Here is a 25,665-nt window from a genome sequence, read left to right on the forward strand (position 1 = left end):
CTATGGTCCCATCCCAGGCTTTCAGCTAACCTCTACTATCTTCATCCTGTGACTGGTCATGTTCTCCAGTGCCACATCCAGGCAAGTCTTCAACTCTGAAGAATCTAGCAATCCATTGAGAAGAGGGTCGTCCTGGAAGTGCATTTTCTCTTGAGTCACGATCTGTTGCAGCTCAGAATGGAGGTTTCCATTCAGTTCCAGATGGCAGATTTCAGCAAGGATATGCTGAAGGCCCTTTTGTATGGGTGAGGACTCTGCAGCAGCCACTGTAGTTTCTAGTCCAGGGATGACTAATTTGACTCCATGCACTGCCACCTTAGCCTGTAAGCTCTGGATGAGATCTATGGAATAGAAGGGGAAATGAAAGGAAGAGTCAGACTTTCCAAAGATTTCTTTTCCTCTTTGTCTCCATTCGCTATACCAGATGATCAGCACCACAAATTACGGCATCTTGTATTATTAGCCTAGCCACAAAGATATAGTGCATGCTCCTGTACATTCACATGATTATGTATTGTGCAGTAGTCGCAACCCCCAAACAAGTAGGTTTTGTGGCAAGACAGTCTAAAACACCAAAATTACCTGTGGCAAGACTCTGACTGAAAGAGGGCAACTAACAGAAAATGTCTGACTGATTTAGGGAGCTGTGGAGGAAAATTGCAAATTTCTACACATACAAAAAATACTAAAATGCTTTTTTGCTTTATAACCAGATGGAAAAATAGCTCATCCTGACTGAGATCAGAAACAGCATTACAAAAAATAAAATAAAAATCCCACTACAGCATATGTAAAAAACTTTGGGGTCAGTATTTGGACACTGTGGAAAGAAAAGAAATATTTAAAATCTATTGCCAAATTAAAGGATGAGTGTGAAGACACTTTACCAATACAGAATGATAAAATTGCTGTCTCAAGATACAGCAAAATTCATCACAAGAGTAAAAACTTGCCAAAAATAGTCATTTTTTTTTCCCTTTGATGAAAAGGCACTTAAAATGGAGTAGATGTCTCCCCATCCAAAGAGCACTGTACTAGGCTACCCGTTTCATGATAGACTAAGCTGCTCCTATTCTATTCTTGCAGCAAAACCAAACTTTTATGTGTCGTGCCCCACTAAACCACTTTCCCTCCTTGGATATGCTCTTGTGCCCACAACCAAATGGGAACAGACATGTCAGCTTACCCATCTTGGCAGTTCACAGGTAAAAACAAAACAAGAAAGCTAAAGACTTGAGGAAGCAGGCTCTCCCATTGGTGTTTGAAGCAGCTAGGCTGGATTTCTCCTTAAAGATGATGATTTGTGCCTCTCTGCTTGCAGAGGGGGTTGTGCCATCTAACACTGCATCGACTGCTGTAGAAGAGTAGATGCCCCTCCCCACAGCTTTACTCCTACCCACGCTGTAGAGATACCTCACACAGAAGTAGCTTTTAGCTTCTAGCAAGCATACAGACATAGGACTCCTGCTGAAGTCTTCTAGAGAGACCAACACTTCTTAGACGTTCTGAAGTAATATGAACAGCTTCTCTCGGACATTTCTGTCAGGCTGGAAGATTCCCTTAGTGAGACAATAAACCAATCCCACTCTACCTTTGCAGTGCTCCAGATAGGCATGAAGATGAATGCTGGAAGACAAACAGTTACTCTCAGTATAGGGCACAAAGCAGAATTTTTCCAGGGTGGGAGGGATCCGTTCCTGTTGTCGTCGTGGTGCCACAGAAGCATGAAGGCCACTGATCTGAACACCTCCTGCCTTAAGGCTATCAAGACAGCGGTCCACTACAACATCAAAAGCTGAAAGACAGGAAAGAAACGTAACTTTGCACCAAACACTGCAAGTATTTTATTCAAGGCGATCAGATGAACAGTGCTATCTCAGACTGTTGCAGCTTCTGTTACAAAGCTGCAGAATAGCTTGGAGAGTAAGAGGGCCCCTCAAAGTCCATCCTACTTCTTATGAAGTCATACATTCATCCACATAGCAGTCAAAGCAACTAGCAAAAGCCCAAGTGTGAGACATTACCTTCTACATTATCCTGGTATTGGCACACCTGCTCTCGATGCAGCACCGGGTCAATTCGCACTGAGCGAATCCTGGTGGGTAGGCGTAGACTGCGCCCAGTCTCAGCTAAGATTATCACGTGTAGCAGGGTGTCAAGGAAGGTCACCCAGTTCCCGTTCCACAGAACTTTCCCTGTACTTGCTGCAGAAAAGGAAGGAGAAGGCTCACTGTGATTTTGTCATTCAGCAGATGGAAGAAGTCACTGCTTAGCAAATGCAGAGTCTGCTGTATGTACCCAGCTTCTGCTGTAAACTCCAATAGTCAGTTCTGCATTGGAGGTAACAGCTTTCCCAATGCTCTGTCAGAACTCTTGGTTGTTCTCCATTATCACACAAAGTATAATTACCACACAACGTGCAGTCAGGTGGACTGTTAATACAAATGGAATTAAAAGATCAAATATTCATCATAACAATAACCATGCTCATCATTCTTCTGTAGAAAGTAAATTCACCTTCACTGTTGCATTCCAGAACACCCTGGAAAGTTGGTCCATAGTTATATCCACGCAGATGCAGTTCTTGGTAAACGTCTTCTTTCAAGAGGCCAGGCTTTGAGCCCATGTCTATTTGGGTCTGAAAGTCAACTGGCTGGTTATGTAAGTTCTTCAGAGCAGTGTTTTCTAGGAGGGAAATCTTCCCTGATGGGCACAGTGGCAAGAATAAGAATCATCAGTGCACATAAATAATGGATTTTAGTAGGACAGTGCATACACTTACGCTTCCTTCACTTACCACTCACAGCTAGATTCCCATTCCCTGACACCTCAAAGCAGTGGGAAGCAGGCATGAGTCTTACTTCCAGCTGTACTGATCCTGCAAGAAACATTGAGGAAGACAGGACTGTGAGGTCATTCATTGCTACCATCCTCGAGCCGAGCTTTCTCTTTCGCTATCTCCAGACTCACTGTACATAACACGCAATAAAGATGACCCTAACATGTGCTACTTTACCATACGAACTCATGACTTTGTTCAGGCATGTTGCACTCTTCTTTATATTCTTTCTCCTGTGTTCCTCCCCTTGCATTTCTTTCCTCCCACTCCCTTAATCTTCATTACACAGTTTTGCAGTTGTACCAGCACTCCTCACTCACCCTTTTTGGGCAGGATAGTTGCCTGATGAATTGTGACTTCTTCAAACATAACAGCCATTTGCTCCATAGCCATGCCAAGAGACCGTGCCAGAGTTCGCCAAGCCAGTACTAGGTACCCAGTTGCTGGGTACAAGACTCTGCCGTCAATGCAGTGACCAACCAAGTAGTGGTCAGGAGAGTCAGGACCCACATCTGTCAAAGAATAAAAATAATAAAAGCACCCTAATAATGAGGTCTTTTCCCTTCAATGTCTTTAAGAGATTCTAGTGGTTTCCTCAACTATCCTGCCTGGCAATATGCAGCTCTTAAAACTACTGTGAGTCTGAATCAAGACAGTTTCCTGCTCTGTTCATATTCTTTCATCCCATTTCAGAAGCAGATCCAGTCTTTTTCAATTGAAACCAAACCAAACATTAAGCTTCAGAAGACAGCTTCAAGGACACTGCTTTGAGTTTCCTTTTCCTCGTTTTACAAAAGAAATGCAGAGGTAAAGCAGGAAAGAGACAAACAAACTGAAAACCCCCAACAGGCAAACACACCAATATTGTAGACTGAAGCAGACGCAGAGCCTTTGGAACCTGCTGGAAAGTCTTCAGCTTTTGGAACATCCCAGTCCTGGCTGTGGTCCCATTTGATGTATGGAGAAATAAGGGGTGTTCCCACTGGGACAGGGTATTCCACAAGCGGGAACAAGTTATTTCCAAGAACATTTATCCTAGGAAGACAAAAAGGATCAAGACAACGGCGAGGAGAGGGAAGGGGGTGAAAAATTGACCATAATATTTAGAGGTCAGACAGTAATTGGTCTTGGGCTTCATGTCTGAGTTTTCTCCAGGAGTACCATGAACACTTAGTGCAGCCAAATTTGTAATTCTAACAGTCTACAAGATGCAAAGTTTATTTCCAAGAACTAGTTCCAGGTTCCTAGGCCTCTAAAACCGGACTCCTCTTTAAAAGGCACCTTCCCAGCCCAAGCAGTCTCTAACCCATGGCAACATTTCATAAGTGAGCATATTAAATATGTAAAGTACAGATGTAAACCCCATTTTTTCCCAGGTTTGTTAAAGGAGTATTTCAATCCTTGTGAGGACATGCATACTAGAGAAGAGACTTGAATTCCCTCCTAACCGATACGCCACTCACCCTCCTCCCTTAGTCTCCTTACCCAGTTAAATGAATCTTTCCAGTTTGTGTTAGGAAGAACTCCAAATTATTTTTGTGCTCTTTCTTCATCAAAGGTAGAACAGTGCAAGATGGTTTCAAAGTTCTTCTCAAGATAGCCTGGTCAAGTAGAGTCCATAAATCACTGGTGGAAGGCATTACTTACTACTTTGTCTCTGAATTTTTCTCTATAGATCTCAAACCACTTCTGTTTCTGTGCCAAGAGTTCTGTGCTACACCATTTTAACAGGCAAGAGGAAGAGCAGCACAATACCCTTCCAGCAACCCAATAAGTTGCACATCTGGTAAAGCAGGAGCTATGTTATATTCATGAAATTCTGCCAAAACACAAATCTCCCTTTCCCAAGCAGACTGTCAAGTGGAATCAAAAGCTGCACTTCAAGAACTGCAAGATCACCCTCTCAAGCCTCCCACTCGTGCACGCACACACACAACTTAGGCCCTTACTCTCAGGAGCAGCCCTTTTTAGTCTGAAGCATCCTAAAACATTTTCCAAGCAACAGCTATTAAATCATAAAATGCAACCTTGAATGTCTGACCCAACTTTTATCTTCTCTTAAATTTGATCCCACGGTCTTTAAATGGGAGAAGGAAGGGGAGGAAGAGAAAACCAGAACACTCTCAAACCCAGCTGATGAAGTCTTTAGTCACTTGCATTAGAGTCCAGAATTGCACAATGATTTTAACATAAGTGTATAATCTTCTTATAGAGAAAAATATCTGCCTAATTTAAAAGCTGCTCTGCTCTGATTCTCCCTTCAAGTCACTTTCAAAGCATAAATAAGACTAACATGACATAATAAAAATACATTGGATTGGAACTCAGCAGCACTGTATAACTATTACACTTGATTCACAGGTAACTATGATTCTCCTTAAGACTCTTCTCCTCTTGCACGCCACAGACCAAATAAAAGAGACCAGTCCTTGAGACTTAAGGGACAGGCACAAGACCACAGCACTGCTTGGGGAGCAGGTGCATCCTAATGTACCTCATGTTCTGCATCCTCTACTATGGAGCTAATTCCACAAAGGTCAGTTACAGGGTGGGGAGAAAAGAATAATGATCTGATCATTAGGGGAAAGGAGTTTATGAAGAAAGCAAGCTCCTGTGATCTCAGACTACTTGGCCCCCAGAAGATAGGAAGACACCACTACCAGCCACCACCTTCTAAGACAAGAACCTCAAACCAAATTCAGCATACAGATAGTGATAACAGACTTTTCATAGAGAAGGCCTGTTAGTCTTGAATTTCTCCCCCCACCTCAATTTCCATGCACTCTCCATTAGATCCAAACAATGAAATGCTTTTCTTACTCATTGCACAGTTCAGAGAGCTGACTATTAGCTATCTGAAATGTATGGCAATGAATAAAGGCAACAATGTGAATGTCTGGATGGTGGAGTGGTAGTGTGTTGGGATTTTTTTTTAAATATACACCACTCCCCAAAAAACACCAATCCAACCAACCAACAAAAATAATCATACCAAAACCCCCACAAAACACACATCAAGAAAACATTAAACTGTGAGACACGCAAAAGTACTGGAAGGGGAAAGTGTTCTCAGAACTGTGAGGGGGGGAAGCAGTATTCCCTAATCCTCAGACCTTCAATCTCCTTCCTGCAGCAGCATATCAATATTGTATCATACTGACACAATCAAGCACAATACCTGTAAAAGAGCATGTGGAGCAATCTCTACTACAACAGCATTCTCTGGAATATGCTTCAGGCCTTCGTGGAACAGCACTGGATTCACCAGGTTGTTCACATGATACTCTGCAGAGGAATTCCTAGCCAGATCACTCTGCCACTGAGATTCTGGGATAGATGTACTGATCCATCGTGCTGAACGAGGTTTAGGGTGTGGAATGACCTACAGACAGACAAGGAAGAGGGACAGGAGGAAAAGTTACATGTCATAGATAACAATAATACAGGCAAAAGCAAGCAGCCCCTCTCCTTTTCGCAGGTCATTTTTCTCAGCTTGATTGCTCAGAACATCCTTCTCCTTGAGACCATAGAACTTCAAACCTTAGGTCTCACAGAGGTCTACATGCTCTTCAAGAGATTTCCTTCTCCTCCTAACAAAGGAACACCCTTAAGCTCCACATCACCTATACTCAAACCCAGGCGCCTGAGCATAAGGCACACGAGCCATAGTTTGGCAATATTACCTTTTTCAGTGCACTGAGCAGCACCGGTGCAATAGATGCCATGTAATAGGAATGAAATGCGACTCCAGCAGTGCGCACCTCCTTTGCAAACACACCATCCTTTTTCAGTTTGGCTACAAACTCATTCACGGAGTCCTAAGAAGAGGAATATAGGTGAACTAAAAATAAAAGCTCACAACATATTTGTGATCTGTATGAGTCACTGTACTCCCCCCATGCCCTTCATCACTTGCCACTTAAGGGGAGCCGTATCTGGCATGAGGTTATTGCCCTTCTCAGTCTTACAATTTATCACTCATTATGCCCTTGGCTGTAAGACTATTCAGCATCACAGATCTTTTGTTACTAGCTTACTGAGGCACTAACATCACTTCCTCTCTCAGAACATTTGAGTGTTTAAGTTTATACAAAGCACCATGTCACCTCCCACCACTTTAATCCAGCTCCCCTTTGCAAGCAGCTGAGCTTTAACTCAGCTTCATGCTCTCTTCAAACTAGAACTTCACAGGTCTCAGTCACAACTCTGCTATGCACCGTATCAGTTTCTTGCTCACCAGAGGCCCCGAAACAGTGACAGTGTCTTCAGAGTTATGACAGGCTGGTACCACGTTTGGAGGACAGCGTTGCTGACATTCCTCCCATGTCAGACCTGCAGAAGGAAGACGTCAGGACAACACAAGCATTTCTAGCAGTGAGCCTCATAAGGGGAGGCAATCTTAACTGCACAATCACTGCACTTAATTCAGCATTTTGCAAAACTGGGAAGGATTCTTAAGAGAAAGATGGACATCCTCCCTTTCCCCAAAAGGGATTCTGCAAAAGCTAAGGATATTTATCTCAGGGCTTTAACATGACTTTTATCACTGTGACATGGAGCACAAGAACAGAGGACTGAATCTTTGTACCATCCCATTAAGGGATGGGGTGGAGGGGAACTCACACACTTTCAAAGCAGTTACATAATTGGTTGTTTTGCTTTGTCTTGCCCTTAGCAATCCGAGCTAGAACAGGAGAGAGAACATGTGAGCTTGACTCACAGAAACCCAGAGCCACAAAATATCCATAGAAATCAACAACTCTAGTGGCTTAAACTAGCTTAACACATGCAGCATCTGGTCATATATTACATGGATACAAGTCACAGGAAGAACTTGAACACAACAGATTATGAAAAACATACTATATGCAGCACTCCAAGATAAGTTATATGGTAACAGTGTCGTGTATTTAATATCAAGGAAAAAAAAAAGCTAAATTAGGTAGGTAGTCCTTTGTAGCATTAGTTAAAGTAGTAAGTCCAGAATTATAACAAGTGATCTAGTCAAACATACTAAATTAGACCTGCAACAGCTTCTCTAAGTGTTTCAGTTTTTAATTGACCACTGCATCCAATAATAAGAAAAACAACAACAACGCTACCAATAATAATTCTATTTTTAAACATAGAAGTCACCATGAAGTCACACAACAAAGAAAAAATTGCTGGGTCCAAGGCTCAAAATTTCATCCAATATCGGGCAAAACTACATGGCTTACAGAAACACTGAGCAAAGCTTGCTCAGGATAAAGCTTCTTCCTAAGTGCTATTAGGCCCAAGTAAGTTCTAACAGCATTAAGTTCCACTAGCCAGTTGCCCACTACCTGATAGTGGCTTACAGGTGTCGCTTTTCATTACTCTTGCAGACAATCAGAAATATATATATTTTAAATAATTTAAATATATTTGTGCGTGTGTATATGTGTGTCTATCTCTCTCTCAAGAGCCAAAAACCCCAGTGCCTTAGATTTTCACCTCTCTTTTTAAGGAGATTATTTATCAGGCCTTTGTCATTGGTCGCCTGTCAATAAATCTCTCCATTTCCACTTAGTTTTGGATGCATTAGCAAAATTCTGCTGTATTCCAGGTCAGAGATTACTACCATTATATCAACTTCAATATTTAATAACCTGTTCTACATCAGAAGAAAAAGAAGAGGTAACAGTAGCCAAAATTTTATAGACATGATTGTCTCTACCAATACGTTTCAGAGCCCAATTTTATCCCAATGCCATACAACAGAGATCAGATGTACTTTCCTGTATCACTCTTTTGGTAAGGGTACACTTACCAACAGCAGCCATTCCTCCTGGGGGCAATTTGGCCTCTTTAACGCATCGTCCCCGCCAATAAGCGGCAAGAATGGCTTCTTCGTGACTTAAGGAGTTATCTGCATAGCCACAAGCTAGTTCTCCCACTGAATGGCCCAGAATACCATCAGGTTGCAGACCTGCAGCCTTCAGCATATCGATCTGGGCAATCTGCAAGGAAACGTAGGATTAGTGATTCCATGCCAGAGTAAGCAGGTGTCAGGCCTCAAAGGCACACAGCAGCAGTGAGCACATTACAAAATGGCTTTTTGGTCCAGACATTCTTGGCCTTGCTGGCCCCCCCCAGCTGCAGCTCCAGCCTCATTTCAAAGCAATCTCAAGAATCGTTACGCGACTCCAGTATTGTTTGGGCCTCTCCAGTCTGTAGCTTCCCACTAAGAAGCTACGAGAGGTTGCCAAGAGCATGTCTGTACAAAGTAAGAGGCAAGACAAGCTTTCCAGATCACTTTAAAAGATCTGTCTCTAGTTTATTAAGAAACAACGAATCCCACACTGCCACTCAAAATTAAAAGAGACTTCACTTAGCATCATGTAGTTCATTTGCAGAACAAATTTTAGAAGGCATTCTATGGAACCTTGTTCCTTGTCACAAACATTTACATGAAACTTAAAGACACTCCTTAGTCTCTTAAAAGAAGAAACTGCCCCACATACACACACAGATACATGTGCAAATCAGTTTAGATCAATATTCGTCCAAGCATCTTGCAAGTGGCAGAGCCCAAAACTGTCAAGGGTGCAACACACTCCCTCCTATCAGACAGATATTTGTAACAGCTGCCATTTGCTGATGACACAAAACAAGCTTCCATTACTCAGTATAAAGTGTTACCAGCCAAACAGACACACTAGCATAGCATGCTTATGTGGATTGAGTCCACGACCCCCTCTACCAGTCATGAGTCTTACCTGAATAGCAGCTAGTCCAACGAATGCATGGACAGTGTCATCAAAAGTGTTCTCATCTGCTTGCAGGAGCAGGTCCGAGACCTTTAGGCCTGTGTTCTTCAAAGCCGCATCCGAGCTCAATATAGACTGGCGAAACAAATCCAACTTCATAAGGCTCAGGCCCATACCTTTCCACTGTGTTCCCATGCCTGCAGGATAGGCAAGGAGAAAGCGCACTTTAGTAACGGTCCATAAAAGGAGCAGACAACACACACTTGCTCTGTCAGTGAAAGGATTCTCAGAGCAAAACATTGCACATTTCTAACACCCTCTAAACTGGGCACTGCTTTTTATTTTCCTGGACTTTGCTGTCATCAGAAGATAGCAAAGTTGGAAGGATTAGATAAAACACAGGAAACACGAGTCCCCTAGACATATCACAGGGCTGCAAGATATTTCCCTCATGCTAGAGTAGAAAATAACATTAGAGCACAGAATCCAATTGCTCAAGCCCCGAATCTACAGAGGAATGCAGAAGCTTGGACCCACTGCTGCACACCTACCTGAGCAGATGTACCAGAGAGGTCTACCAGGTGCTTGAACTTGCTGAACCTCTTTTATGTCACTCTCAGTGCCAACTAGTGTGTAGCCCCTGTAGGGCATGGAGGATACAGGAACCGCAGAGATATCACTGAGCAGGCTTAGAAATGGACTGCATCCTCCATGTTTTCTGCTCTCTTGAATTAGTATTTCCACAGCTTCCTCAGTTCTGCCACAAATTTGAACCAGTCTTGGCATGTTACAAGTCTCCAGAGGCTGGCGTTTGTTCTCATTTGGCCTCAGAATGACATGAGCATTAGCACCTCCAAAGCCAAAAGAGTTGATGCTGACAAGGCCACCTTTCACTGGCGTTGGTTTACAAACTACCTCCAAAGTACCATCTTGTAAGGCAGGAATATCTGGATTTGGGGTATTGAAATGAAGATTTGGAGCCCACAGCCCATGTTCCAGAGAGAGGATGACCTGGAAGAAAAAAAACCAGAGTGTTCTGTGCTCCACATTTTCTTGTAAGAAACATTCTTTTGTTGTTATTGTTTTACTATAAATGACCACATACCATACAATAAAGCAGCTCTCTATGTTTGGATAAAGGGACACTTCAGAGAACGGCGTTATTGATATTACTGAGGTAGTACCTACTTCATACCTAGGCAAATTTTAAGTCCATGCAGGAAGTCAGCAGTGAAGGTGAGAGTGGTAGCTTTATGTTTAGCTTCCAGACCCTTTGTAACTGGAAAGCTATGCAGTCTTGCTGGAAAAGCAGTCTGGCTACTAAGAATATCACATCTTCTTTCTCCCCTTTCAGATCCTGTCCCTTCATCACAGTCTGCTTCATCTCTCCCCAGTCACACACTGCCACACACACTCTTCCTTATCACAACAAAGGCTTCCATTTCTGCCTTTGCTGCAAAACAGCCAAGCTGAAGCACTGATAAAGGAGTTTGCTTGCTGCTTTGCAGCCATTTGTTGTCTTCTTGATCCAAAAAAAGCAGGAACAGCAGAGTGGTCAGAACTGGCAGAGCCAAAGGGAAGTACAGAAACAGCGTGAGAGTTAGAATAGCTGTGCCAAAAAGCAAGAGCTCTCTTCTCTCAGCAGCATCTCTACAGACAGCCCATGACACCAAGCCCATACTCCTCTGTGGCACAAGTCCAGCAAATCACAGACTACAAGGTCAGTTGCAAACATTCTGTGCTCTGTATGTCCGGGGGTTCCTTCATCACCCCAAAATGGTCAGAGAAACAGATATTGGTTTGGGAACTGTTCTTCCAAGTTGGCTATCACACATGGCAGACTACCTGGGATACAAACCAGCATAAATGGATTATTTCAACTCCAGTCAGCACGTTTCAAGTTGCAGACTAAGTATTTTCATGCACACTCTGTCCTACACCTACAATACTAAGCACTGTGAACTTGCTGTTGCTTTATACAGCATATAAATTTGTACTTTTTAAGTCTGCCATGGTTTCCACACAAGTTTGAGAGTACCGTACAGTGAGCATACACCAGAGCCACCAAGCTTTGTCTTTGCTGTACAGCAAGTGATCAGACAGGCTGAGTAGTTCAAAGTTGCAGGTGAGCTTTCCCTCCCTTACCAGAATTTAACTAAAGTGGCCTTGACAAGGCCTAGTTTCTTTCCTACCTATCCACATAATTAATGGATTCCCTTCAAGTCAAAAATCAGATACTTTCAAGATCTATTTTGTTAACTGACATCTCACACATAAAAGCATTTTATGGAATTCCAAAAGAAAACATTTATGGAAACTGCAGACTTCAAGACAGTTACTGTCTAAGAGACAGAGGGTTTGCTGTTGTTTCTGGCTTGGTCTCAAATACGCCTAATCTGCCATTCTAATTAACTTCCAAATCTTAAAATACCAAGTGCTGCACAACTTTCAAAGAATCAAGAACAGAGACAGAGCTCCCAATATCCTTCCAAAGCTTCAGGTGCTTTCAAGATGCCAGATCTGGAAACGAGACCTAACACAACTTAATGAAAGCATAGCAAAAAGATACTCTAGCAGGCACGATGGGTGCCGTGGGCTCTTGCCTGCGGCTGTAAGTTCTGATAGAAAGTTAAGTGAGAAAACTGATGAAAAAAAGAGTGAGAAACCATAGTGTTAGAGAAGTCTTCAAAAAGAAATTGTGGCCCTTGTCCTTGCATTTCTGCATCCTCTGAGAAACACAGACAGGGAAACAGTACCTCAAAGTTTGATCCTGTCCTGACAGATCACAGCAGACCTGCACTAAACAAACTATTTATAATGTACAACACAGTATGGATGGAGAGGTTTATTTTATGACTTGGTTATCATTCCTGCTATGAAGAAGGTGTCACTCAGACAGAGGTGCTTAAAAAAAAAAGTAAACTTTCCTCTACAGAGACACAGACGCTGTTGTCTCCATGATTTATTTGCAGATGAGGTTATTCACAGCAAGTTGTATGTATTGGGGTCACAATAACTGCTTTAAAGAACCTAAAATTCTAGCAGTGACGGTGTACGTGACTTCAGTTTGCGTGGCTCTAAGGCTGTCAGTAATAGGCTTACAACCAAGTGTGAACATTAGCTAGCTCTCTGCTAAGCAGTTTAGCAGACAGAGCCAATAGATGATTGTCTGCCTACAGCAGTAGTTAGCAGGCTGGTTGCTAAGACAACCAGTTATTCAAGCTGGTAGCCTCATCCCAAAGAACTTGCCTGGCTTCTTGCCAATGCAAGAGAGAAGAAGAGATGATGCATCCCTGACAAACAGCCAGAAGGATCAGCTACTCTTTTGGCACTGCAAGCCCACGCTGCCTCTTATCTTCGGTCATTGCCAACTACTCCAAACATTTAAATCCCTCTACTTGTACACTCCTCAAACTCAAAAGACTTACAGCAGGGTTCTGTTGTAAGGTCCGGTGTAAGGATAATCAATAAAGTGATCCCAAAGCCTTTATTCTGAGCAGAGTTATACTCCTGTAGAATTCAGTAGGAAGGGGGAACTAAAGTGCGTGTGCCTGTGCGTGTACACACTTGTGTGTGCACACAGCAGAGGGTACCTGGGCATTTTTGTCTAGCTTGCAGAACAGTCACCTGAGCTTTTAAGAGTATTTGCAGGTGAAGCAAGTAGATAATTAATGAGAATCACCTGAGTTATTCTCATTACCAGTGAACATCTTATCCTGGATCAGTGCAAATTTTTCTTAAAACAAACATTAAAAACCCACATGCTGTTGTGATCCGCCCCCCCCCCCCCCACCACCAATTCTCTTTCTCAAGCCACCTGTTACCTTAGCTAATGCAGCAAGCCCAGAGGCAGGCTCCGGATGACCCATGTTTGACTTGGTTGATCCAATCAACAGTGGCTCTCTCTCACATTGACAGAAGATATTTACAATGCCATTTACTTCCTGTGGATCTCCAACCTAGTAGGAAGAGAATCAGAATGGCTATTAGCTAGCACTTCCAAAACACACCACAAAAGAGAAATCTGAAAGATTAATATGTTTGGGCAAAATCCAAAAGTGGTGAAGCAGTACCCATTCTAGTAACTGGTAGAAGGGAGAAATATAGTTCATTTTGGAAAAACAGTAATTTGAAGGAAAAGCGTGGCAAGTGATGTAAGGGAAGAAAATAAGGGAGAAGAAAACACTCCAAACCCAAAGGGGCCATGCTGACCTTGGTGCCTGTCCCATGAGCTTCAACATACTCCACTTCTCCAGGTTTGATACCACATTCTCTGTACAAAGAGCTGACCAACTGCTGCTGCATCTCTCCAGATGGGAACGTCACACCTAGGACGAAAATTGCCATCAATTCCTCTCTATTAGATGCTTCCTGTTCTGATTTTAGCACCCTTTCAACTGCTTGGGACTACCAGGTCAAAAAAAAAGCAAAGAGAGGCTTTTTAAGCATTTACACCAATGTCCTTAGCACCAAACACAATAAGCCTCTCAGGCTCTTTGGAAGAAGTGCACAGGAACCAGAAATGGACCTAAAGCAATGAGTTAGACTAGTGTGGAAAGATACTGGTTAACAATACTAGGAAATGTCTAGATCAAGCAGAACATGTGAAACTTGTGTCTCCTTAACTGGAGAGTAGGAGAAGTAGCACAGCAGTAGGAAAAGAGCCTTACAGTCATACCACCACCTACATTTCTACCATCAGTGCAGAAGTTACTGCAGAGATGTCCTGAGGACAGCTAAAATAGCAACAGGACATATCTGTTCATTTGTACAATAGAAATAACTACTTGTCTCCTTCAACTTCTTTACAAAATAGGGTCCTGAAATCTGCATTACCAAAACAGAAAAACAGAAAAAAACAAACAGTAAAAACCTTCACAGACCTAAAGAAGAACCCCACGACATCCCATTTTCGATGACAAAGACTCTAGACTGAACAGTTTTGTGGGCATTTCACTTTTCAGACGCCCAAGGCCTACCTTGCTCCTTGAAGCCATCAGTGTTACTTCCAGCATTGACTATTGTGGCATAGATACGCTTAGCCATAGATCTCTTGGTCAAAAGAACTACAACAACAGCTTCAGAGCGACAATATCCATTTCCTGAGAGCAGAGAGAGAAGAACAAGTCACTAATTCTGCTCTGCTTCGAAAAGTTGTGAAACACCATGCAGTAGGGTCATCTCATTCCTGAGTTACTGCTTACAACAGACTGCTTTGAGAGTATGACATATCCATTTCTTTAAAAAAAAAAAAAAAAATGTCCTAGAAAGGCTCACTGCTCATCACAAATGATGACAGAAAGCTTCCATCAAGAGACAGCCTATTTCCTCTCCCTAACAGCTGAGGAATGAACCATGCTGTTTCTTCCCCACAGTTAGTTTTCCACATTCAATGGAGCATGCAACACAGATCAGGTCCAGGGTATGTCCCAAACAGTGCACCTGGGAACAACTACGAGGCCAGCTCTTTGCTGTATTACGAGAGTATCTGGTCACAGACTTCACAATAAGTTCCTGTCATACAACATGACAACCTTTTGTACTAATGCCTTACCTGAAACATCAAAAGCCTTGCAGGCACCATCAGGACTAAGCATACCCAGTTTCATGAACTGCACGGAAGTGTTGGGTTTCAGCAAAAGGTTGACCCCTCCTACTAGTGCTGCACTGCACTGTCCATGACGAATTGCCTTATAAGCATTTTCCATAGCGACGAGACTAGAAGAGCAGGCTGTGTCAATGGTTATGCTTGGTCCTTAGGGAACAGGATGGGAAAATAAAAAAAAAAAGCTGTTTTTTACTGTTTAATTCCTAGAGTTGCTCTCCAAAGACTACAAGATGGGAATCACAAGAGAAATATATATTAAAAAAAAAAAATGTTAAATAAGAGTTGCTTCAGAACTTAAGAGATAATCCTGATACAATGGGAGACAAGAATCATCATCTCTGCCTGCTTACCAAGTAACAAGGGATGAGAGAGGTGGAAAAAAATTGCAAACAGTTTGGCTTTAAGGGTATTTTAAAAACTCCATCTCTGTCTCCATCAAAAAGAGATATTGTAGCTTCACAGGCAGGTCTCATCTATTTCCCCATTCTCACCAATAAAAGTCCCTCCCCTTTCCTGGTGCTACCTTTTCCATTACCTCTGTTTCCTGCTGCTCTTCAGAGCAATTCCCATCCCTCCACTCTCTTCAATGCCACACACGGTTCAAGTCATGTCTATGCCTTCAATCACATCATTTTCATGGCTCTCCTACTTCTTCCACTTCACTCAAAAAGAGACAACTGTCCCAGTCAGTTTGTCTCTAGGCTAGCTGACTTCTACATAGCTTGATAGCTTGAAGAGCAGTTCAAAGGCCAGAAAGGACCTAGGCCTTTTTATGAAAGCCTCCTGCCATCATCATCTTTCAGATGAATGCCAGCTATGCCCATCAGCAGCAAATGAGTTACAAAGCCTTACAATGAGTCTTATCACACACTTAGAATACATTTTGTGCTTCTTGTATGCCTCCTTACAATAGTTGCATTCTACTTTCTCATACCAAAAGGAGTCTACATCATCATATCCATCCCACTCTGCTAAAGAAACTGTGGTACAATCATGCTCAAATTGGTAATTCTGATCAGCATCAACAGGTTTGGGGGCACTTACCCGTTAAATCATAAAAGTAGGAAATCCTGTTGGCAAACATAGCACGCTGGCAGCCAGTCATACTGTATCCCAAAAGCTCTTCTGGATCTTGGCTAAGGGCTTCAGCAGCTTCTGACCCACTGGCACCAACCCATACACCTGTGTCTGTGCCACGGAGGGCGGTCGGATTAATACCTGTGGGGATATTGGAAGGTAGATTACAGTAGACAAACTCATAATGAGGGGAAAACTGGGGAGATATCAGGTACACTGGCACCAGTTCATGAAATACTACTTACTGTCCCTTTCTGGCAGGCCTCCAGCATTGTTCCCTTACCTATAGTTACCCTTTTTCTGCTTCTGTTGCAGACCTTGCAAGTGTTACTGCAGGGTCCACCAGAGCTTTCGTATTGGCCTTAGGCCAGAACATCCTGTGCCCAGAGATGGCTTTTCAGCTTAGCTGGGCATTGCTAGAGTCTTGTGTAAAAGAAGTGTATGGACTATGAGAGACACAAATGCTGATCAGATAAGCTAACAGCTGACTTCCAGCGCACCGAAAAGGAGCAGAGCTAAGCGAAGAAAAATCACAGCACTTGGAATGTCATGTGAGCACACAAATATCTATCTGTAGACACACACAAAGCCCAGACCTGGAACACAAGACAGAAAGGAAAATTCTTAAGCATAAAAGCCAACAACCAAAACAAGAAAGAGCTCTGCTCTAAAAAAACTCCACAGCAAGCTCAACTTGCAGCAATCTCTGCTGTTTCTTCTCTGTGCTTCACGAGTCCTGGAGACATGCAGAATATTCAAGCCTCCAGACTGAGGCTCAGCAGCAGAGGAGCAAGTGTCAATTTTAGTAAGTCAGTACTAGTGAGGTGGTTCCATCTTTTTCCCCATATGCTGCTTCTGTTCAGACATGACACTGATTAACATGAAGAACAAACTTTTTGGCTCTGTGGGTAACTCAAAAGCTGAAGACACTGGCAGTGATGGAGGAAAGAGGGTCCCATTTCTGAAAGCACACATCCTGGGCAAACCTTCTACAGAAGCAGATCAAATGCCACAAATTTTCCATGCACCTGGCCAATAGACAGGAATACATCAGGGCATCTGCCATTCTTTTAGACCATGGGTGAGAATTCTAACCAAGTCATCTTCCTTTTGCACTACAAGTTTGCCTTTAACAAAGGGATCTATTATGGAATATTAGGGTAGAGGAGAACACACAAAAGCTCTAGAACTGTTGACTGTTTAAGTGTTTCTGTTGTACTGGTTGTACCATATGATGCAGATAGAGACGTGCTGGCAGTCAGCATAGATTTCCTAGTTTGAGTTCCACAGAAAACAGCTTTGTTCTAACCCCCATACCAGTTCTTCGGTCCCCTCTCTAATGTGATGGCTTTCTCTTGTAAGAGACCTCAGCACACAGATGCATGTCTGCACCTGCTACACAGAGACAATACAGCACAATTCTCCCTCTTCAGTCATTCAGCTGCTTACCTCCATCCAAAATAGCTTCATAAGAAACTTCCAACAGCAAGCGAAGTTGAGGATCCATCGTATGAGCTTGTTTGGGGTGAACACCAAAAAAGGATGCATCAAATTTGCTTATGTCCTTGAGCTTTCCATTTCTCTTGGGCAGTCCATAAATTCCTGAGAAGAAAAATTCAACACCGAGTCACAAAATACATCAGTTTTGAAGCAGCTACCAGCTAAGACAAAGTACAGAATGACCACAGATGATTCTCAATTACATGTGAAACCTCACTTCCCTGATGCAGTACTCGACGTGTTGCATGAATATCTACCTACCCATCTCTCTGAATCTCATTTGAAAATGGGAACGCTGAATTAGCAAAAACAATTGTCATCTTTAAGACTCTCTCAGATATGGCAGCAAAAAACATCTATCTAGTTTAAGCATTTTTGCTTTGGCAAGTTGTACCAAGCACATAAACAGAGTCCAGATCAGTGGTTCCAGTCAGTCACCAGTCAGAAGAAAAACAAAAGCTACTTTTCACTTCTGCAAATCACCATCTTGAATTGGATAGACATGGACCAAACACTTCAGAAAGACAATCAGACATTGTAGAAAGCCACAAATCACAGGACTGGAGTCCCTGTGCTACTTCTGAACACAGAAAAGTGACAGAGCCATCTTACTGCCACATCTATCAACAGCAGGTACAGGATTCATGTTGCCTAGCTGCTCTGTCAGAGTGTTCTTTTATTTGGAAGTAACCTACATATTATTTATAAGCTACTACTGCATGGGACATGACATTATAAAATGGATTGCATGAGGCCCTCATAAAAATGTTCTGTTCCCGAGTTTCTTGATGATGTATCAGAAGTGAACTCAGAAGCTCTGGCAGGGTTTCGCATCTGATAAATGCTATCCTTTCATAGGATAATTCCTCTCAAACGGTCAGAACTCAGGGCTCCAAAAGGAGAGATAATAAGCACTCACCTGGTTTCCACCTCCGATCATCCTCTGTAACCATATCAACTCCATTAAGCAAGTTCTCCCAAAACTCTTGCAAGTTCTCCGATTCTGGCAGCTTTCCTGCTATGCCTGCAATCACCACGTCCTCCATATCTTAACTTCTCCCTGTTGCTGAGATCCACAAAGCAGTAAGACTAGTAAGATTTCACACAGAGAAGGAGAGTATATGTGTCTCTTGTCTTCCTGACATGTTGTGACAAACAAGCATATTTGCAGGAGAAACACCCACACAGGAACAGCCCATGGAGTCTCTACTAAAAAAAGACATCCCAGCTAATCAAATGGACCATAAGATCCACGGGGACAATGAGGATGAGAAAACTGATCCTGGAGGAGTGTCGGGCTCCGAGAACCACAAGTTTCTACGTGACAACTAGAAAATGAACAGGTCTAGCTCTACCAAATGCAGAGCCTCTGTGAAGTCAGCAGAGAAGAAAGATTAACATGCTGGAGCAGAGGTGGGTGGAGAAATTATGAAATACATATAGTAAAATACATAATTACAAGGCAAACCGAACAGGTAGCAAAACAAGTTCTACGATCATTCCAAAGTTAAATGCTAACTTAAGAATCAATAGTCAAAAAGTTTTTTGGAGGGGAAAAAAAAACAACAGAAACCCATAAAACAAACAAAACCAACCAAAGAAAAAATCCACCACCCCCTCCAAAACAAAACAAAACACACACACAGGAGAAAACCCTCACAAAAGCACAAAGATTACAGTACAACTTAGCATCATTTTAACTACCGGAAACAAGAATAAATTTTACATATCAAGTGTTTCTCAACTGAACCCTGCACTGCCACATGTTTAGAGGACTGGGAATGGGGAACTGAGTACATGTGATAGAGAGTGGTGTTTTAAAATAAGAGTTAGCAGAACAGATCTGGATTCCACACGGAATGAAAAAACTTAGCTGTCGTCCCAAGAAATTTGCATTCTAAGATCCCATAACGCAGCATGGCCATCTATACAGATCACAACACCAAACAGCAGTTCATATATTACAGTCAACACACTCATTTAATTTATTTCTATTACACTAAAAATATATTAACTACTAAGCAGAGAGAAGGCAAGTTAACCTGATGTTTCAGTTAAGTTCAAATTACAGTTTGTTGATCCTAAATATGCAAGTTAAAGGAGGGGGGGAAACCCCCCATATATATGGGTTATTTTTACATATACATATATAAAAAAAATAAATAAAAGTGCGGTTGCATGAATAAAAGAGGTAGCAAGCATTCACAGTACTTCCTTAAATAATCCTTCTGGTAAGTAGAGGCAAAATATTCTTTAGAGTTAACGTGTGGGATTTTAACAAGTAAAAACCACAAAGAAAATCAGGTATTCAAATAGCTAAAAGTCTGCCTTAACTTTGAAAGAAAGACTTTGCTACGGAAGACCTAAAGTTTGACTCCCATCACAGATTAGGCTCTATAGTGCCATGCAGGCACTTTGCTTAAGTGCTGCTGGTGCTTGATCATCTCCTCCACAAAACAGCACTAACAAGTACTCTTAGATAAGCACTTCATAGCTGTTTTTTCAACCCAAGACATTTTTTTTTAGGCATGGTTTATGCAAGCTCTTTCAGGAGCTCCTGATGCTTTTGAGCAAGAAATAGGCCTCTCTTCCATCCACACATTGCTCAGGCGTAACACCTTCCTGTAGCTGAAAGGAGCTGGGGTGCGCAGAAGGCACGCGAAGTCCTCTGCTTGGCCGAGGCGTAGCCCAGCCAGAACACAACACCAGAGAGGCTGCCTGATTTCTTTTACCCTTCTTTTCTTCAGCAGCTATCTTGATTCAGATCTGTGGAGTAACTGTGGGATTGTGCAACATGCAACACTGAAGCAGAAGAGATGATTACCTCATCCAGTCCGTCCCTTCTGGGAGCAGAAACAGAAGTGCTCCCGAAAGGACATCTTGGATTTCTCAGTCTTATGCTAAACACCCAGACAAGAGAAGTTCCATTCCACTCGGGTGGCTCATTTAAAGGGAAACACTAAGGGTCAAATGTGAAAGGCCCCTACTGAGAAACTATTCCCCAAAAGTGAAGTTCATAGTAACAGGCCCAGTCCGCTCTGCAGAGAAGCCTCTCGGTTTTTGCACTGTCATAAATCTAGTAAGTCAGTTTTATTAGTGGCATCACCGCTGTACCTGGAAAACCCAATCAAGGGCCATAATTCTGCTATAAGGGCAGCAGTTCTGTGCTAGCGGCAGAGAAAGAATGGATCTCAGGCACGAAGCTTACAATCTAAGCGTAAGACAGGAGACGTACAAGATGATAATGTGATTATGATTCGATTTTATGCCTCAGCTCTTTGGGCGATGATCTCCAGGGAGAGAAATATAATTTGTATTTCAGAGGACTAAAATGTCACTTCTGGGATTCTTCCTTCCCATCCCACATCTCTTTCCCTGAAGTACCAGAAAAACTCCATCCAGGTATGGCCAATCTTGACAAAATGTTCTTCTGAGACAGTGAAGTAATGCAATTTATCAGCAAAGCAATTTTTGCCAACATGTTATGAACATAGTTGAGCAAGACTGTGTCAAAGGTGGAGAAAAAGATGCTGCAGTAATGAAAATGTACGAAGAACAAGAGCCAAGAAGTTAATTTTAGCTGGGTGAATGGGTACGAAGAGCCACAACTTAAGGATTTTTATACACAAAGACGTGGAAAGATTTAGACTTGATACAAAGAGCTCCAAATGCCTACATCTAAGATAATGTACAAATTACAGATTTAGCAGCAGACAGTAGAGATGATTTGCTGTGGAAAACAAGAGTGGGAAGAGGAAAAATCGTGAATATTAAGTCAACCTTGATTAAACAGAGATCAAAGCAGATGTTAGAGCTACCAACAATGTCTTTGGTCTTCCTTGACAGATAACAAGCAGGTAGACCATATTAAAGTTGATTGACTTTACCCCCAAATGGTGTATTGTATTATTTTACTATATTATAGACTCTTCTTTTTTCTGTAGAACATTTTTAGACTATACACAGTACACTGACAGTTTTTGAAGCATAGGACATAGCATAAAACAAGAAAATTATTTCTACAGCTGTTTTAAAGGAGACTGAACTACAGCAAATATACAGAAGAGATTGTTCCGACTACATTTGATGAGCAAGGTGATCAAAAGCAACGGGTCAAAAAAGGAGACAAAGATGATAAAAAGGGACAAACAGGATCCTCTGATATGTTAAGGCTGTATTTTGCTGGATGCAGCCAGATATCTAGCATCCTTTTTCCTCCGTTTACCCCACATTTTTGCTCGAATTGAATTCTGTGAATTCTTCCCAAACAGCAGGCATTTTAAACAGAGGGGAGAGGGAGAAGAAGCAAATGCTGCCCTTTCCCCCTCCAACATATTAGTCCAATAGACACCTCAGTTAAGCATAAATTACCACCTCACTGGATTTACACAATATTTTTTGGCAATGATATTGTGTTGCTGACTCATTCAGTTTGTGACTGGTAATAACTAACAATCCCTTCTGATATTATTGACTAGTCACAACTTTTCATCACTTTATACCTGTGCTCTGGTTATCTACCTCCCACATTAGCCATTGGACAAGGCTGGTTTGTTTATTGATGCCAGTTCCTTTCTCCAATCATGTTATACCTTCTTAACCTTGTTTTCTATGTATTGGATACTTATTGATATCATGTTAGCTTAATGCTATTATTAAACTGTCTACGTTTAGCCCACACCCAGGGCTAAACAATAAAAGTTTTTCTCTCACCCAATATCCCTTCCCCAACCGAGGAAGGGAATTGGGAAAAGGAGGGAGACTTGTGGGTTAAAATTAAACAGATTTAAGAAAATAAAGAAGCCAATATAAATGATAATACAGAACACACAAAATTATACCTAGCTACAAAGTTGCAGCAAGTTGCTCCAGGAATAGCAATCGTTGGGAATGAGAAAGAGGGAGGCTAGAAGAGAGGAGAGCAGAAACAGCCCCACCTCTCCCCAGCAAGCTTTCCCTTTTACAGGGAAGTTGATGTTAATGATATAGGACATACCTGTGGGCCAGCCTGGGTCAGCTGCCCTGGATTTAACTGCTAAGGGCCTTGATCACCGTGGCTGGCCACAAACTGAAATGAAATCCCAATGAAACCAGGACACAAACTTACTCTCCAGTTAAAATACTGTTCTCCATTGCATTTAAAACATGTTTTTCAGTACCTCACTAATCCAGCACCAAAATTAATCAAGAAGAAAAGTATTAATCATAATTTTCTACCATCCCTGGCAGCTGTACAACTTTTTTTAATTTTTGCAATAATTTTATCTACTGTTTCCCTACAAAAATATCTGTGTCCATTAAGCTTGTAAGCTTTTGGAGGAGGAAAGAAAAAGACAAGAAAAATTTAAAAGTTAATGTAAAATTTTATTTATTCTCCCACTCACACCTGACTTGTCAACTGCCAAAGAGAATACTTTTCTCATTCTGCTGTACCTATGTCCACCTAAGGGTCAGTGAGGAAAGAAGGGGGAGAGGGAAGGAAGAAGAAACTCTTTGCAAAGAGACAACAAATAAAACACAAATCTTTTTTTTTGCCTAATGCACAGTTCTCTTTCCTCGACAGAAGCACAATATTTATTTCACTGTTATTTTGATGGCTGTCATCACACTGGGACAGAATACTCAAAGCCAACTCTGCTACTGTTTCTAGGCAGTCCAAATCTTGATTTTTTTGAAGCTCCCGTTATTGTAAAATGAAACATCCATGACTCCTCCATAGCTTGCTTCAGCACAGATATCGACAAAAGGATTGCTTGCTTAGTTTTTCAGTACAACTACATCATAATCCAGGCTTCCTAATCTCTGATTATGATTTCTAAAATTTGTAATTAAATCTGTCATTACATAGGAACTTCACTTGTAAAGAGCTATAATGTCTGCCTCCAAAAAACCCTTTACAAAATAGAGGCAAACACAGGCTGCTTTTCATTTTTTGAAAGCATTTGGCTACCATCAATCTGTGTGCTACAGCTTCGATTTAACAAAGACCTTTTAGCTGTCTCTTTCTGTTTCAAGGCTGGATTTGTCCCACTGACCACAAGACAAACGTAAAATGGTAGCGTGTTTTCATATTTAAAATGCACTACTTTGCAGGAAACACAATCTGGTTCAGAGCTCTTATTTAAGAAAACTAGGTTAGATTTTGCTCATGGAATCAACACAGCTCTATTAATTCCCAAATGGTCAGAATTGACTTGTACAAAAATTTAAGTCCCCAGTATCACTACATGTTTGTAAAATATCTGTTCATAACTGCCCTTCATGTAGGGCCCTCATCCTCTGAACTCATCCGCTACGTGGAGACTTTTACAATGTACTATTTTCAGTTTGCTTCAAGAAGCACAGAGGCTGCAGGAAAAGGTGAATCCTTTGCTCGTGTGGCTCGGGGCTTTTCCTCCCTTTTGTTTTTCTAAGGCAAGACGCGTTCCATAAACCCCCGACACTGCTCTCTAATGGAGCATGCAACCCAACATGCACAGCTTTAACACAGACTGTTTCGATGTAAGCATCCGAATAAAGCTTTTAGCTAGGAAAATACACATTCAGTATCCCAAAGGGCCCTATGCCAGGGAAGGAACGTGGAATAAAAACCAAATAGGAGCAAAAACAGCAGAAGAGAGATGATGATCATCATGTTCCTGACAGGATCACATCATCAAATCCAGACTGGCGTACCATCAATGGGCTATTTCATGTGGGCGGCTGGTTTATATGTGGAAGTGGAAAAAGGAAGTTTAGCAGTATATGCGGCACCTTTTTTGAGGTGGTTTCCTAGCACCTACCGACAAGTCGCCTTTCGCAATAGCGAACGCTGAACCTCCTCCCTCATAAGCTTCCTCAGCCAGCCGCGCTGGTGCTTCCACGCTACCCCGCGACACGGCGGGAGAGCGCAGCGCCGGCGCCCCGCTGCCAGACAGAGCGGCCCCGGCACCCGTCCCACGGCCCTGCGCCCCACAGCCCTGTGCCCCGCGCCCGGGCTGCGGCAGCGCGGGGCCGCCCGGCCCCCCCAGACCCGCACCGGGCGCGGCCCCTCGCCGCCGCTCAAGAACGGCACGCGGAGGCTCGGGGGAAGGGCAGGCAGGCGCCGGGCGCGCGCGAGGGCTGCGGGCAGCGGCGCTCCCGGCCGCGCCCCCAGCCGCGGCGAGGGGTCGCGGCGGCGGCATGGCCCCCGCCCGCCGCCAAGATGGCCGAGCGCCAGCGCCACAATGCAGCCGCTCAGCCTGCCTCCGCGCCGCCCCACCGGGCGGACGGAGCGGGATGCTGCGGCTCGGTAAGCAGCGGGGAAGCTCTCCTCGGCAAGGCCGCGCTGGGCCACGGAAGAGCGACCCGCTGCGACCACGGCGCCGGGCGCAGAATCTTCTGGTCGTGCGGGCCGTGCCCGCGGACCCCCTACCACCCGCCCAGCGAGGCGCGGGCGCAGCCCCGCACGGCGTAGAGGGCAAGATGGAGCCTCCCGGTCGCGCCCGCCCGGCGCAGCGGCCGGCGGAGACTGCCGCTCTCCCGGCCGCGCCGCACCTGCCGTCCCGCCGGTACCTGCTCAGGGGCAGAAGGCTTCGTGCCGGGAAGACTCTGGCGTCAGCTCAGTGCCGGGCCGGACTGCTGCGGGGCGAGCGCTGCGGGTGGACGCAGGCGCTGCGGCGGCCGATGCCAGGCTGCGCACGGCCGATGCTCCGCGCTCCCCTCACTGTCTCCCTCTAGCTCCCACCGCTATTTAAGCAGCCGCCACCTCCGGCGGCCACGCCACATGGGCTGACAGTTTACTCCTCGCCGCAGTCCAATGAGAGCCGGGGCAGGGCCGCCCCGAGCCGGCCCCGGGGTGATGCCAACCCCTGCCCGCCGGAGCGGCTCCGCGGGAGGAGGGGGCCCTGGCCAGGCCAGGCAGACCCGGGCGGGCCCCCGTGCCCGCGGCG

At 43.5% G+C, this 25,665-nt stretch overlaps 1 protein-coding gene across 1 annotated transcript in view; it reads right to left on the bottom strand.

Annotated features, from left to right (window-relative positions):
- Nucleotides 1–25,365, bottom strand: part of FASN (fatty acid synthase) — a 45,139-nt gene extending 19,774 nt beyond the window's left edge. The window contains exons 1-22 of the mRNA XM_068413115.1: nucleotides 25,289–25,365; nucleotides 18,675–18,821; nucleotides 17,705–17,857; nucleotides 16,223–16,396; nucleotides 15,125–15,325; nucleotides 14,550–14,672; nucleotides 13,783–13,898; nucleotides 13,395–13,529; nucleotides 10,122–10,581; nucleotides 9,580–9,767; nucleotides 8,631–8,820; nucleotides 7,077–7,171; nucleotides 6,523–6,657; nucleotides 6,018–6,221; nucleotides 4,325–4,440; nucleotides 3,699–3,874; nucleotides 3,160–3,351; nucleotides 2,798–2,878; nucleotides 2,518–2,703; nucleotides 2,025–2,204; nucleotides 1,592–1,795; nucleotides 31–341 (exon numbers count right to left, since the gene is read on the bottom strand). Coding sequence (XP_068269216.1) covers nucleotides 31–341; nucleotides 1,592–1,795; nucleotides 2,025–2,204; nucleotides 2,518–2,703; nucleotides 2,798–2,878; nucleotides 3,160–3,351; nucleotides 3,699–3,874; nucleotides 4,325–4,440; nucleotides 6,018–6,221; nucleotides 6,523–6,657; nucleotides 7,077–7,171; nucleotides 8,631–8,820; nucleotides 9,580–9,767; nucleotides 10,122–10,581; nucleotides 13,395–13,529; nucleotides 13,783–13,898; nucleotides 14,550–14,672; nucleotides 15,125–15,325; nucleotides 16,223–16,396; nucleotides 17,705–17,857; nucleotides 18,675–18,801 — 3,747 coding nt within the window. The 5' untranslated portion in view covers nucleotides 18,802–18,821; nucleotides 25,289–25,365. The remainder of the gene's footprint in view (nucleotides 1–30; nucleotides 342–1,591; nucleotides 1,796–2,024; nucleotides 2,205–2,517; nucleotides 2,704–2,797; nucleotides 2,879–3,159; nucleotides 3,352–3,698; nucleotides 3,875–4,324; nucleotides 4,441–6,017; nucleotides 6,222–6,522; nucleotides 6,658–7,076; nucleotides 7,172–8,630; nucleotides 8,821–9,579; nucleotides 9,768–10,121; nucleotides 10,582–13,394; nucleotides 13,530–13,782; nucleotides 13,899–14,549; nucleotides 14,673–15,124; nucleotides 15,326–16,222; nucleotides 16,397–17,704; nucleotides 17,858–18,674; nucleotides 18,822–25,288) is intronic.
- Nucleotides 25,366–25,665: the final 300 nt, after the last annotated feature.

This window comes from Nyctibius grandis, chromosome 15, assembly GCF_013368605.1.
Source record: "Nyctibius grandis isolate bNycGra1 chromosome 15, bNycGra1.pri, whole genome shotgun sequence".
NCBI lineage: Eukaryota > Metazoa > Chordata > Aves > Nyctibiiformes > Nyctibiidae > Nyctibius > Nyctibius grandis.